The 16,240-nt window shown below is 43.2% G+C and overlaps 1 protein-coding gene across 8 annotated transcripts in view; it reads left to right on the top strand.

Annotated features, from left to right (window-relative positions):
* The window catches only part of BCAS1 (brain enriched myelin associated protein 1), an 86,549-nt gene that overhangs the window by 16,795 nt on the left and 53,514 nt on the right, over window positions 1–16,240 (top strand). For all 8 annotated transcript variants that reach the window (XM_019640974.1, XM_019640976.1, XM_019640972.1 and 5 more), the window contains exon 4: window positions 11,500–12,071. In XM_019640974.1, the coding sequence (XP_019496519.1) occupies window positions 11,500–12,071 (572 nt within the window). The remainder of the gene's footprint in view (window positions 1–11,499; window positions 12,072–16,240) is intronic.

Raw genomic sequence — 16,240 nt, 5'->3', positions numbered from 1 at the left:
ATTCATTTGGCCTGCCCTGATGATTCCCTGAGATGCAGCCTCACCCAACTTGCAGACACACCCAAGCCACTTCCAGTGGCTTTTCCATATGAACGGACTGCCTTGGCTGATGCTTCTGACTTTTACAAAATCTCTCAAAGGTTCACAAATCCCAAACAAGCAGCATCTGTTTTCAGTGTGCCCCGTACCTCTTGCTGAGAAGCCCCAAGCCCAGCACTTAGTACTAGCAGCAAGCAGCCTTGATCCACAGCTTAGCCTCTCCCAGGCACCTCCAAGCCCAGAACAAGTGGCAGCCATCTTCAGATCCCCTTGTCGCTTATACCAAGTGGCCCCTGGCAGGGCACAGGCAGCAGCTGACCTGGGCCTGCACCAGAGCCCCTCTCAAGAGGCCCCAGGACAAGAACACCTGGGGGCCAACTTCAGGCCCCACCAGATCACCACCCAACCACCTCCACAAATGACACACCCACAGGGCTGGCTGGGCGGGCACCAGAGCCCTGCTAAAGCGGATCCTGCTTTGTAGGGTCAGCCCCTGCAGAGCAGCTCCTCCGTTATAGTCACGGCCAATCCTCACATTCAATGAGCCCAGGGTCAATCCCTCCCATTGACATGCAAACAGCAACCAAGGCTCAACTACAACAGGAGGACACACAGGGGACACACCAGGAGCACCTGGCTCTGGTGACCAGGGAGACTGTGCCACTGGGTCCCACAGGACACCTACTCCATAAGGTCACTCTACTAAGACCGGGAGACATAGAAGCCCTACCTAATACATAGAAACAAACACAGGGAGGCAGTCAAAATGGGGAGACAAAGAAACATGTCCCAAATGAAAGACGAGAACAAAGCTCCAGAAAAAGAACTAAACAAAATGGAGACAAGCAATCTATCAAATGCAGCGTTGAAAACACTGGTTATAAGGATGCTCAATGATCCCAGGGAGAAATTTAACAAAGAAATAAGAAACATAAAAATGGAGATAGAAAACAAAAATGAACCAGTCAGAAATGAAGACCACAATAACTGAAATGAAGAATACATTAGATGGGCCGGCCAAGTGGCGCATTGGTTAAGAGCTGGTTTGGGACGCCAGAGGGCCCCGGTTCAGATCCCACATATGAGGGCCAGTGACACTGCCCTCCACAGCTAAGATGCTGAACAACAGCTCAACCTGGAGCTGGGCTGCCATGAGTCACTGGCAATGGCATAGGCTGCAGCCCCTGTGGCAGTGGGTTGCCATGGGCTACCGTGTGTAGCCAGCAGCCAGCGTGAGCGGCCAGCAGCCGCAGTGAGTGGCCATCCAGAAGCCGGCGACTGATCTGCTTCGCCCGGGAAGAGCACAATGATGGTGCCAACTTGGGCCAGTGAAGCAACATCCTCCACAACTAGACTGAAGAACAAAAGGACAGCAACTTGTCTATTCCCTTTCCCCCAATTCCCCGGCACTGTTCCTATCCCCCCAATTCCCCAATAAAAATCTTTAAAAAAAAAAGAATACATTAGAGGGAATCAGCAGTAGATTAGTTCAAGCAGAGGACTGAATCAGTAATTCAGAAAATAAAGTAGCAGAAAACATCCAAACAGAACAGCAAAAAGAGAAAAGAATTTTTAAAAATGAGGATAGCTTAAGGGGCCTCGGGAACATCAAGCACACCAACATTCGCATCATTGGGGTGCCAGAAGGAGAAGAGAGAGCGCAAGGAATTGAAAACCTAGTTGAAGAAATAATGATGAGAAATTTTCCTAGCCTTGCAAAGGAAATACAATGCCAGGAATTACAGCGTCCCAAACAAGATGAACTCAAAGAAGTCCACACTGAGACATAGCATAATTGAAATGCCAAAGCTTAAAGATAGAAGGAATCTTACATGCAGCAAGAGAAAAGCAGTTAGTTACTTACAAGGGAGCTGCCATAAGACTGTCAGCTGATTTCTCAACAGAAACTTTGCAGGCCAGAAAGGGTTGGCACAAAATATTCAAAATGATGAAAAGTAAGGACCTACAACCAAAATTACTCTACCCAGCAAAGCTATCATCTAGAATCAAAGGGCAGATAAAGAATTTCCCAGACTAAAAAAAAAAAAGCTAAAGGAGTTCATCATCACCAAACCAGTATTACAAGAAATGTTAAAAGGACTTATTTAAGAAGAAGAAAAACATAAGATAAAAAATATGAATAATAAAATGGCAGTATCTACATATCTATCAACAATTACTTTAAATGAAAATGGATTAAATGCTCCAATCAAAAGACGTAGGGTGGCTTAATGGATAAGGAAACAAAATCTTTACATATGCTACCTACAAGAGACACTTCAGATTGAAAAACACACACAGACTGAAAGTAGAGGGATGAAAAAAGTTATTTTATGAAAATGGAAATGGAAGAAAAAAGCTGGAGTAGCAATAATTACACCAGACAAAATAGACTTTAAAACAAAGGCTGTAACAAGAGACAAAGAAGGGACCCAGTAATCTCACTGCTGGGCATTTATCCAAAGAAACCCAAAATGCTACTTTGAAGGAACATGTGCATCCATATGTTCACTGCAGCATTGTTTACAAAGGCCAAGATCTGGAGGCAGCCTGGGTGCCCGTCAATGGATGAATGAATAAGGAAGTGGTACATATATACAATGGAATATTATTCAGCCATTAAAAAAAAAAGAATGAAATCTTGCCATCTGCAACAACATGGATGGACCTAGAGGGTATTGTGCTGAGTGGAGAAAACCAGACAGAAAAAGACAAATGTCTTCCTATTTCACTTGTATGTGGAATCTAGAGAACAGGATAATTGAACAAACTGAGCAGAAACAAGCTCATAGATAACAGAGAGCATTTTGATGGTTGCCAGATTAGGGCGGGTGGGGAGGGAGAAGTGGGGTACTGGGGGAATGCGTGAAGGCAAAAAGGGGATTAAGAAGTAAAATTGGTAGTTACAAAATAGTCATGGGGATGTGGAGTGTAGCACGGGGAATAGACTCAGTAAGTAGTATTGTAATAACTATGTATGGTGTCAGCTGGGTACTAGACTTGTTGGAGTGATCACTTCCAAAGTTATATAAATGTCTAATCACTGTTTTGTACACCTAAAACTAATACAATATTGTATGTCAACTGTAATTGAAAAATTTAAAAAAAAATTTTTTTTAGCTGAGCCACCCTAAAAAAAAAAAGGTTAATCTTGACATATTCAAAAAAAGTATACAATTCAGTGCTTTTTAGTATATTCACAAAGTAGTACAACAATGCCCATTGTCTAATCCCAGAACATTTTCATCACTTCAGAAAGACGTTCCTTGAGCAATTACTCTCTATTTCCCCTCCCCCAGCCCCTGGCAACCACTACTCTACTTTCTGTCTCTATGGATTTGCCTCTTCTTAACATTTTGTATAAAGGGAATCATGCAACACGTGGGGTAGTTTATCTGGGTTCTTTCACTTATCATAATGCTTGCCAATTTCACCCATGTTACAGCATGTGTCAGTACTTCATTCTTTTTGTGGCTAAATAATAAATACTCCATTGTATGGAAATGCCACATTTTCTTTATCCATTCATCAGTTGGTGGACATTTGGGTGGTTTCCACTTTTTGGCTGTCGTGCATCATGTTACTATGAACATTTATGTACAAGTTTTGTGTGGGCCTGTGTTTTCCTTCTCTTGGCCATGCACCTAGGAATGGAAATCCTGGGTCATCTAGTAACTCTTATGTTTAACTTTTTGAGGAATTGCTAAACTTTCCAAAGCAACTGCACCATCTTACAGTCCCACCAGCAACGCATGAGGGTTGCCGTTTCTCCAAAACCTCACCAACACTGGTTGGTTATGGGCACCCTAGCGGGTGTGGCGTGGCATTGTATTGTGGTTGGGTTGTCGTTTTCTAATGACTGATGACATTGGCCATCATTTCATGTGCTCATTGGCCATTTATCTATCTCCTCGGGAGAATGTAACGGCTCCCTGATTTGGCCACTTTTCCCATAATTTTCCCCTGATCCCCTGGCCTCCTACTGCTCTCTGGCTAGCTACTCTCAGTGCCCTGGAGTTGCAAACTAATAATAGTAACTCTTTAGCAGTGTTCTATGTGGCATGCCTCCACTCCCATCTCCAATGCTTACCCTTGGTGTCCTCACCGCTGAGAGCACCGATAGAATAACACTTGGCCTTCCCGGGTAAGTTCTTTACCATTTAAAAAGTACTTTGTAATGCATATGTGTTCAGTGTTCTTGCTGCTTCATATCTCTGCCACCCTTGGGGGTGAGACAGAAACACACTCTATCACAGTGCTACCGGAAATGTGAATTTCTAGAGCCTTTTTTTGGGAAAGTAATCTGGCCGTGTCTATTTTTAAAAATTAAATGCACATTGATTTGGGTGCAGCAATTGTACATCCGTGCCTCTGTTCTACAGAAATAAAGCACTAGTTTAGGATTTTTGAACGTGGACATTTATCCCAGCATTGCTTGTAATGGAAATGGAAAAATATTTGAAAATGGTCAGAACGTTCATTGGCAATGGCTAAAATAGCTTTTGGGATATCCATACTAAGGAATACTATGCAGCAATTAAAAAGATAAGATAGATTCAGATATATTACCAGGAGGGCTAACTATGATTTTCTTATTTTATTCAGGCTTGTATAACAAAAATACCAAAGAGTGGGTGGCTTAAACAATGACCATTTATTTCTTACAGTTCTGAAAGCTCAAGATCAAGGTGCCGGCAGATTCACTGTGTAGTAAAGGCCCTTTTCCTGGTTCATAGTCAGCTGTCTTTTCACTGTGTCCTCACATGGAGGAGGGACAAGGGTGCTCTCTGGGGCCTCTTTTATAAGGGCACTAATCCCACTCCTGAGGGCTCCACCCTCATGACCTGAGCACATCCCAACGGACCCGCCTCCTAACACCATCACAGTGGGGGTTAGGATTTCAATGTATGAATTTGGGGAGGACACAAACATTCAATCCATAACAATGATACATAAAAGCAATCAAAAATTACATCTACTATAATCCAATTTTTATAAAAACCAACAAGGATGCATACAACCTCTGTACGTGCATCCAAATTCTTGTCTGTGTTTGTATGAACACAGACAAGCTTGCTAAGCCCCACTGGGTTGAAGATATTAGTTATACTGCAGTAGGGTGGAGTGTGGAGACAGGCAAAGAAGGAAATTGAGAGATTAATCGTTTGGGGTAGTAGACACATGTTAAATGTGTATTATTGTCAAATTGAGGGAAAAACAAAAAAGCAAAATCGAACATCTAATGTGTCTCTGAGTGACAACATTCGCTCATGTTGGAGCAGATGTTGGTTTTGCATTTGAGCTATCTTGATATTTTCCAGACTTTTGTAGACGTGTGAATGATAGGAAATAAGTGAGTAAGGAGGAGAGTGGAAATCATGAGTGTCACCAGCACAGGTTGCACCACCGTGACTGACAATCACCCCTGACTTTAGAGGATGCTGTCTCCCAGAGCGTGGGGTGAACCATTTTGTCCACATCACATCTGAACCCAGCATTTTCATCACTATGTTACAATGTAACTAATGTTACAACTAACTTGATACAACATAAATACATGTTGTATCAAGCTGATAGTTGAGAAGTCTTCCCTCCCTCTGTCCCTAAAACCCATTCCTTCCCTTTTTGTGTGCTACAGTTTTTTGGCAAAGATTTCTGGCCTTTTTATAGCGAGATGGAAAGAAAGCATGAAATCTGATCATTCAGTGAAATTTTCAAATCTAGCATCTTCTCCAAGCCATAAGTACCTGCTACACAAATCCTTCTTTCAAGGCCTTTGAAACAATGACTGCATTTGCACAACACAGAAAACCACAGTGGCTTAAAGTGTTGTTAGACTTCCCCAGTGTACCCACACAAGGGTTCACTGTGGCAAAGCTTTTGGAGGTCTTCGTCAGTTTTTCCCAAGGGCCGATGGTAATCCTTTGACATCCAAATATAACTCTCTTTGGAAGATCTTGGTGTGTCGTCATCTCTTTCTCCTTCCTCTTTGGTGAATGTTTTAAACTGTCAGATCCTGGTCCAGCAACAGCCCCGTGCATGGTCCCAGCAGTTAGTTCACATGACCCCACAAACTCGCATCTTTTACAAGATTGGCAACTTCTCTTTGTAATCAGGGTGCGTTGGATTTCCACTTTATTTATCCTGGTCCTGACTGAACAGGATGTTGACACACAGGCTGCATAGGGAAGCATGCTTGCGTGGGGAATCCTTTTCATGTGTGAATAAAATTATGACGACAGTTTCTGCTTCCCTCTTTAAGAACTGGGAGGATTTGGATAACGAGTTTCTCAGAAGAAAAGAACCCCATCTCTGCCACCGCCTTATTACAAAGGTCGCCACTCTTGCCACTGTTACAATCACAGTGGGGGCCGCGCAGGGCTTGCCAGCCCCTGTCAAATACCCCGGCTTAATCCTATCATATGCCAAGCACCACTGAAGACTCTGGGGATGTAACTGAAATCCAAACAGAGCTACTCTCTGTCCACAGGGGGCTTGCATCCTAGTGGGGAGCAAACAAGGAAACCACGAATTCATGAGTTCCCTTCAGAGGCTAAGTAAGGAATGCTCTGCAGAACCAGAGTGACGGGGGGTGAGTGGGAGGGACTCAGAGGCCACAAGAGGCCTGAATGATAGTGAAGTAACCATGGGAAGATCTTAGGGAAAGCAGGCCCAGGTGGAAAGCACAGCGAGTGCAAAGGGCTTCAGGTGGGAACCAGGGTGGCGTGTGGAGAGGTGAGAGGAAGAACGTGGTGTGAGCAGTGTTCCATGGGAGTTTAGACTTGATTTTTTTGTGCTGAGGCTGTCTTTGCAGTTTAATGCAGGTAAATGGCGTGATTTAATTTTTAGGTTTTTTAAACATCACAATCTAATATGTTCCCACATAGGAGAAAACAGGTTTTTTTTTTCTCTTGTACATTTTTTGTGTGTGTTTTTTGTCTGTTTGTTTTCCTTGAAAAGCTACTGATTCTGTGAACTGAATCATGTCTGCTTTGTTTCCTACCTTCTGTTCTCACTTCTTCTACAACCTGCTGTTAGGACTTTGAGCTTTGGAACCAGGCAAAAACGGGTTCAAATCCTGACTCTGCCACTTATGAGCTGGGTGACATTAGAAAAGTGACTTTACTTCAGAGCCTCAGTTTCCCCACCTGTCAAACAGGAATGATGACAGTACCTAACCTGTAGGTTTGCCCTAATACCTAAATAAAATGCTTCTTGTTACATATAGCATTTACCATAATGCTTGGCACACGGGAAGCACTTAGTGAACGCTAGGTATTGTTTTTACAGTTGTACCAAGCGAAAATTTTAGCTTTGGCACATGACAAAAACAGAACAAAACAAAAGATCATCCTCCCTCAGAAGTTCTGAATATTGTAATGCAAACTGTGTGTGTATGTTTTCTTAAATATATAATTAGAACTCTAAGAATATAAGCATCCATGAAACTTCTCTGGCCCTGATTCTTAGATTTCTGAGGATAAATTAATTCATGGCATGACTATTTAAAGAATTCTTTCCAGAGCATTCAAGTTTGTAGGTTAATTGGAATTGGAATAATTCCTTTTCTTATGACTGATATTTAGAAATATAATAAAATGAATAATTGTAGTACTAATATACAAATATTAGAAAACAACTAAAGTTTACTGAATACTCACCACATACCAACTGCTGTGCTAAGCACCTTTTAGGAAATATGCCATTTAATCTTCACAGCCACCCTTTGAAGAAGGCACTGTTTTTTCTTGCCCATGTTATAATCACATTTAGGCACGGAGAGAAGAAGTAACTTGGCCAGGTCACATGTTTAATAAATGAGGAATCGGGAGTTAAACCCAGGTCCTTCTGATCTGCAATCTAGGTTCCTTAAGAATTACACGAAGATACTATTGGAAATAAGTTCTCCATCCCATGGCTAGATACGACTCTCTTAAAAACGAAAATCACACACACAGTACAAAATATGTTTTCTGCACTGATGACATTGAAATTTTCAACTTGTCTAACAATTTGAGAGCTGCCATCTGCATTCTTACTTGATTTCTTTTTATCTTCCTTAAACTCTTACATATTTTTTTTCATGGAAAGTAGAACTCTTTGGATGTCATCTGTTTGTCTGCTTTATGAGGAAATTTTTATTGAAACCAGATTCCAGATGGGCTTCTCCCAAGATGTTTAATAGGGACTGAAAGCTTAGTGCTGGTCATCTGGAAGGAACATTTTAGTCTTTCCAAAACAATGTGAGGAAATCATGTAAACCATCCCCGTCTTTGCAAGAGTATAAAATCTATAACTCCGATGGGTTTCTTTCCCACTCACTGACACAGACTGGATGTATGTGTGTGTGTGTGTGTGTGTGTGTGTGTGTGTGTGTGTGTGTAAGTTAATGTTTTAGAACATATTTTACTTCTTTTTAATGTTTATCTAAGTTCCCAAATGCCTGGCCTGTAATCTGTTTTTCCCAAGTGAATGTTTTCCTTTACTTTTACTGAGAAGCCAAAGCATTGGTGGGTGTTTTTTATGTCTGTCCAGCTCCTTAGAATGCACTTCCTCCTGTTTCATTCTCTTTACCTTGCTTCCTCCAATCCTAAATGCCTACTAGACAGACTTGGAGAGCCTGGAGACAACTTTCCAAGGAGAGGATTGATTGCTACTAATTGACAAGTGAAATAGGTACTAACCAAGTCCCTGAAATTCTCTGCAAGTCACTGAGTATGTACATAATTTAAACTGGCATGAGTGGAAAAAAATTTTTTTTGTTGGCTTGGGTAATGGTAATTCCATGGACTTCAGGCACAGCTTGATCCAGGTATCCAAATGCTATCAGCAGGCTGGATCTCCAGGCTCTGCTTTCTTCTGTGTTGGTTCCCAGGCATGCACTCCCAAATGTAATGGCCAGATATTCCCCTACTGGTTTGCCAACCCAAACACAAAGAGTCAAGTTCAGCAAAAGTCACAGGATTTCTTTTTATTAGACTTGCTCGGGTCATGTGCCCACCCGGGAGGTGAGCATTTTCGCAAGGGGAATAGAAACTCCAGGTGAGGGACTCAGGTCTGCACTCACCCAAGTTTTGGGGGGGCAGGGTTTCACTGCCATGGGATGTCCCATGTAAGCAGTCCTAGTTCTTACAAGTTATCATAAACACTTTACCCATTCTTTGATATCAAAAGCTATGTTTTGCATCTGTTGTAATCTCTAAATGCATTGAAGTCCAGTCTAGATACTGGATGTAGGAACGTATCCTTTATCAGAGCAATACATTGGTACTTTTTAAAAAGTCTGTCCACAGGAAGATTTTTAGCAGAGATGCTTCCTATGGCTGTAACACTCTTAATTACCACTACTCCTCTGGTTTTCAGCCAGAGAGTAAGGAAGAGAGGAAAAAGACTCAGAGAGGTCGGTTGAGGCTCTTGGCATTTTGAAAAGCCCTTCCTTGTTTTGAATTTTAGTCTCTCCCTTTTTGCCAACCGTTTCCTCTTCTCCTGGCATAGACCATCCCCACAATTCATTTATATTCACTCTGACACTTCCACGGCTTACTTGCTTACTTGGCACCCTGACACATCCATCTATCACTTCCTTATTCCCACACTCTCTCCTTCCCTCTCTCCCTCCCTGAGTGTAATATTTACCATGATTATGAATCCCTGGACTGCAGAAAGGAGTTCAGAAGAGCTACAAGATATAGCCAGTGTTTCTGCAGCATGATTTCCTTGAGGTCCAAGTTTATGTGGAACCCCTGGTGCTTGTCACTGGGCTCCTGTATTTCTTCTCTGCTCCTCAGTACCCAATGGGGAGACTGCCATTCTGCGCAAGAATCCAGCTCTCTCTCCCCATGTGTTTGTTTATTCCTGACTCTAGACACTGGGAGATACTAGAGTTTGGCAGAAACAATTGTTAATGGATGTGGGGTGTGTGTGTGTGTGTGTGTGTGTGTGTGTGTGTGTGTGTGTGTCCCACTCCATATTAATGGACAACATGAACAGATGAAAGATTCCCCCCTTTCTCCTCTTTCTGTGTCTTCCTGCAAACAGATATTAAGAAGTAGCTGTCTACAAACATATAAAGCAGAATGTGATACTGGCAAAGGCATGGGAGAAACCTTAAAAATAATCACAGCATCTGTCAATTATTGAGCACCTACTATGGAAAAGGCCATGTGCCAACCCTTGGCAAGAGTTTTCCCCTTTAAACATCGCAGCAATCCTGCGAGGCAGCTACTACTATTCCCGTTTTACGTATGAGGAAATTCAAAGACGCTTAGTGACTCGCCCAAGGTCACACAGCTCAGCAGTAGAGAATCTTTATCTTGAACTGGGATTCCAACGTTGGTAGTATATCTTTTTTCCCCTGAATATTACACCGCTTTATAAAGAGACCTAGAAAAGAAGGCAGTTGAACTAGGTCAATGCAAAGGTCAAAACGAAACAGGTGGAAGCCGGAAGCAGAGACCGCATCACACTCACAGGCTTTGGCAGGTAACCCTCCGCCTCCAGTTCCATATGGACCTGAGGCCTAATTTACCTGCTTGCGTGGGCAACTGCTCTTCCAGCCTTCAAAGGAAACTTTCTGAGTGTTATTTTTTTAAGTCTTTCAATATCAACACATTTCTGACCATAACCAGACCCTGCTATGTACCAACTTCCTGGGCAATTGTGGGAACTGTCCAATCTCTCTGGCTGTCAGTTTTCTCATTCAGGTGTCAGGACAATAGCTAATGGTCATGACCTTTTTTGAGCACTTGCTAGATTCCAGGCACTGTTCTATGTGCTCCAAGAATTGTAACACAATGACAAGGTAGGTTCTACAATTTGCCTCATTTTACCAGACAACTGAGGAGCAGACTAGGTCCCCAACTTGGATCCAAATAGACACCCTCACTCAGTGGTTCTCAAATGTGACTGTGCCCCCTCTCCCCCCAGGGGACACTTGTCAATGTCTGGAGACATTTTTGGTTGTCACAACTTGGGAGTGCTCCTGGCATCTGATGGGTAGAGCCCAAGGATGATGCTACACACCCTGCAGGGTTCAAGATAACAAAGGAAGGTCCCACCCCAATGTCTATAGCCCCAAGGCTGAGGAACATTGTTCTAGATGGAGAACCCAAGCTCCTAATAACCACTGGACTGCTTCTCGGCTGAAATCCTGACAATTTGCTTCTCACAGGTTTCCTGTGATGATAAAAGAAGATGAGTAAGGTGTCACTGGTCCAGCGCCTGGTGTGCGCCTTCCAATAATTGGCTTCCATCCTCACTAGCCCTCTGTTCCTCTCTCTCTCAAGAAGAGAGGGGTCAGAAGACATCTAGATAACTAACTCCTGCTTTACAGGGTGACCCGAGAACAACAGAGTCCCAGTTTGCATGATGGCCTTTGTATATAAAACATTTGGAGTCCATTATCACCCCTTGAGTTTCCTACCGTGGTTGAATAACGGCTGTTTATTTTTGTGTTTACAGTCGATTTGGGAATAAGTGTCAAGGAGGATAATGTGGCCACTTCTTCCCCCAAGACAATGGAGATAAGCACTGCCCTGGGGCCCAACGGACAGAATCTTGGGAAAGAGGCCAAGCCCGAGGCACCAGCTGCCAAATCTCGTTTTTTCGTGACACTCTCTCGGCCCGTACCAGGGCGTACCGGAGACCAAGCCACGGATTCATCCACTGGATCAGTGAAGCTTGATGTCAGCTCCAGTAACGCTCTAGGGAACAAAGAACCGAGTGAGAACATGGCCCTTCCGGTAGCAGCTGCAAGGGGCCACGACCCAGATAAAACCCCCGGCCAGACCCCGGCCCAACACGAGGGCTTCTCTGCCACTTGGGAACCAGCGCCTCTCCTATCTGAGTCAGAGGGAGCAGCCCCCTCCAAGCCTAAGGACTCCAGCTTTTTTGACAAACTCTTCAAACTGGACAAGGGACGGGAAAAGGCACCCATTAACCACCAACAGGAAGCCAAGCTTGTGGAGCGTCAGGGCCAGTCTGACGAAATTCCTGGATTATTGGGGCAGCCCGATGATGCACCTGCGGAGAGGGTGAGTGCTGAAAACGCACAATCCATTTTGTTCTGAAGGCAAGCTCAGGGGGGCACTGCTGGGGTAAGTAGTGCAATCCCCGAGGGGCCCTGACAAGGTATCAGGCCCTCGACCCCTCTAGAATAAACAGCACATTGTAGTGTCGTGTCTCCCCATGTTTGGGTGGGCAGAAACATCTGTTTACAGAACAATAACAGCTGTGGCATCTGTTTTATGTAAAAGCCAAGAGGAGGCGAGTTACATACAGACGAATCCGTCCTTCCATTTATCAAAAGGTGAAGCTAGACAGGTTGCCTCTGCGATCACTGGAGTCTGGAGGGAAAGGTATTAGAATAAAAATGGTTCCTGGAAGATTGAGACACACTGTCCGGTCTCGATAGCTTGTTTCCCGGACCGGACTTCCCTGGGAACACATTTCATTTCTGACTTTTAATAGCCTGGATTGATCTTTAACTATATTTTTGCACTAAAGTGTGGGTTTCCATAAAGAGCTTTTATAGCTCTGGGCAGACTCTTTTAGGTACTAATTATTTTCCAGCAACCTGGAGTGATGATACCTTTGTGAAAACTAGGTATTTTGTTCAAGGAGGCAGCCAGGATCAGTGGCTTTCTTTCCTGCACAAAGAAAGGCATGCTCTTTTGATCCTAAAAAAGAGCATTTTCTTTTAACGTTGAGAAAGTTTGTTTGTATTCCCCACCAAGACTAGAGCTCCTTGAATGAAGAAGGAAACAAAGTGAAGACATTGTATTTTAAGGCCCCTGTGTCCTTAGTGAATGGACTTTTCAATAACAGTATTTTTCAAAATTGGGGGATAAAGTCAAGTGCCTCTGGTTGAGGTTAGAACCAGGGAAAACTTAGACAGGCTCAGTTTTTTATTATATGGTTGTGTATCATGGCTGTCAATATTTTTGTCTTAATAACAACTAACTGTACTGCCATGTTGCTAATAATAACCCCAGCTGTCATTTATTGAGTATTTACAACATGCCAGGTTCTAAATACCGCACATATATTATTTTCCTTAAGGATAATGAGTATCACATTAATCTCTGGTTTTCATGCATCCAGGGAAGTGTCAAGAATTATACTGTAAATATTAGACACCAGCTGAGAATTCTGAACAGTTAAAATGGGGAGAAGATAATGAGGCTCATGTGTGTAGGCTCTTACTATCAGCATTTTTACTATTTCTGTAAATTTTGACACCAAGAACTGATTTTCAAATTTTGTTTCAAAAGTTTAAGGAAATTACCCTTCAAATGTTCACTTGCCCAAGTGAATCAGGTTCAGGGGCCACTTGAATTGCTTTCTGTAATAATTCAAAGTACATCTTCAAATACATCCAGGCATCAAATCTTTCCTGAGTGTGACACTGCCAGGCACAGGTGAGGCAAAGCCTCAGGGGTGGGTAGGACAGACCGTCCCTGTCCTCAGGGAGTTTGCGGTCCAGCAGAGAAGAGGCACAAAAAAACCCCCACAATTATTATGCAAGGTACCAAGTGTTCTGCTGGTGGTGGGAGGGAGAGGGCTGGGTGTCGGAGAGGATGCCTGGACACAGGAGAATTAGTCTACCTGGCCCAGGGAACAGTCCATCGATGTATAAACCTGGAGCAGAAAGTTACTTGTCTTCAGGCTAAACGGGTCATCAATATTCATGAGGATTTAAGAAACCGTGTACTATGTTCCGCTGAGTGAAGAAACTCTGGTTAAGCGCCCATCATTGGTCATGGGCTCCTAAGGCCATTCTGAGGTTGTGATTTATTGAATAGTCACACATTTTGTTTACATGGGCACCCATTGCCTGAGGTAGGAAAAGACTGAGATATTTGTGGGAAGAGAAGGAAAGACAGCACGTGACCCATCCTTGGACAGGTGTCTAGTGGTTCATCCAAACCCTGTCTTAATTAAGAAAACCAGTTCAGCGTCTGATTTACCAACTTGCACATATGTATTTAACCATAAAACCCCAACACACTCAATCCATTTCTATTTTAAGAAAAGTGCAGAAAAAGTTGAGAGTTGTACTTTATTGACTCAGCTTTTTTACTTGAAGACTCTTAAGGAGAACACCTCACTCAGAGCAGAAGAGTTTCAAAATGAGATTGGAGCCAGAAGATGGGGGCTTACGTTGGGAACATGACAGGTATCTAACATGATTAAGCCCATGGGCGAAGTTTTGAAGTTATAGTAACCACTCAAAAGACCCCCAAATTATAACTTGTCTTCTTTTCTGAGCTAGCTCCCTTAGATCCACTAACGAAATTTGCATTTGTCTGTGTTCCACTAACCAACTTCCATTTTTTTGTTGGTCTTAACATTGGAATTTGAAATTCCGAGAAGCCCACTCGGTGCTATGTGCATATAAAACACAGACAAGTTATGAAAGAGCCATTCCTTTCTCTTTCAGTCTGTGAACTTGTGGATATTCAAATACATATGTCTACAAAGATTTTTCACAAAAAATAAACCAAAACACCAGCCTTCTGATTGTTACGTTTTTTTATCTGATTTCTGGCTGCACAGTTCTGTATTTTGGGGCCCAAAAAAAAGCAATTGTCTTATAAGTGTAATGAGAGAATCCAGCCCTTGGAAACAAACAGGAATAAAACTTCCCAATCAATGGCCTTCTTGGTGGGAGTACCACATTAGGCATAAATGGCCATCAATGTATTGATTCAGAAGTCTTTGGGTAAATTATGCCTTGTGCTCAGTTGTGTCAGCTGTCTCTCCTCTCCCACCCACATAAGCCTTCCCCCAACCCCACCTCACTCCCCATTTCACTGCATGCTCCTAACTGGATTGGAATTCCAACCACAAACCCACAGAGCTATGAATTGGGAGAAAGATGCCACCATTTCATTCTGGGGTGGGGGTGGGGGGGTGACACACAAATCTTCTGTGTTTTCAGAACGACAATCTTATTTTTGTGCCTTAGAAAACTACATTCAGAGCATAGCATAATTAAAACAAGGCCAGAATTCATGAACAAACGAAGCATTTACTAAGTAGGCCAAAGAAAAGATAAATTATATGCCTGAAAGGTTTCACTGAGCTGTGTGATTCACACAAACCAGCGTGTTGGCAAGGATAAGATTTTTTTTTTTTAATTTTTCTCTCCTCACAACAACTGAACCAGAACTATAAGATAATGCGTTGAGGATTCACTGGGGGGAAAAATTGGTCATGTCATGAAAATTTGACCTTTACTGCTTAAAAAAAAAAAAAAACCACTAAATTTCTGTTGTCAACCAGTACTTCCAGAAGTGTCTTTGTGTTGGGGATAGGAGGAGGTGCTTTCAGCATTGCCAAACGTGGATTCATGAGATTTAAACAGGGATATTCCTTTTCTCTGAAAAGTTTAATTAAATTCTGCAATTGTTATTTAAGCACCATCCTTGTGCAAGGCATTTGAAAGATAAGTCACCGGTCCTAGTCCTCCAAAGATCACATAATTTAGTAAGAGACATCATTTGTTAAAGGATGGTTGTGCTAAGCACATTGATCTGCAAATGCATTCAGACTACAGATATTAAGAAAAATACTCAGTGTTTTTGCTTCCTCCTTTCCTTTTCTCTCTTGAGCACACTCCATTCAGGCTTTTGTCCTGCACAGAAACTGCTCTTGTCAAAGTTGCCAGGACGTCGCCCCTCCTCCACCCCTCGCGGCAGCTGCCAAGTCAGATATGACTCAGTCCTTACCTCACTGGGCCTGCCAGTCACGTCTGACACCGTGGGCCACGCCTTCCTTCTTGAAACCTCCTCCTCACTGGGTCTCCCGGTTTTCCCCCTTCCCCGGCTGCTCCCTCCGTCCCCTTTGCTGGATCTTATCCTCTACACGGTGGCGTTCCCCAGAGTTCAGCTCCTACACGTCTTTTCTTACTTCCCTTACTTCCTCGGAAATCTCTCCCCCGGTCCCAAGGCCCACATTTAGATCACTAACCAAGACCTCCCCCTGAAGTCCAGGCTTAAACCTCAAGCTGCCTCTTCTGCGTGTCCACTTGTAGTCTTACATCTCCATCTGAATGCTCGCTGAGCATCTCAACCTCAATTTGCCCAAAAGTGAGCTCTGTATTCACTCCTCACAGCAGCAACAAAATGCCCACCTACTGAGTCCACCAGCTTCCTCATCTCAGTTAACGACAACTCCATCCTGCCACTGTTATTCAGTC

Source organism: Hipposideros armiger, unplaced genomic scaffold (genome assembly GCF_001890085.2).
Source record: "Hipposideros armiger isolate ML-2016 unplaced genomic scaffold, ASM189008v1 scaffold_54, whole genome shotgun sequence".
Taxonomy (NCBI): Eukaryota; Metazoa; Chordata; class Mammalia; order Chiroptera; family Hipposideridae; genus Hipposideros; species Hipposideros armiger.
Note: the sequence above shows the minus strand (reverse complement) of the source record. Positions and strands in the feature narration are given on the sequence as shown.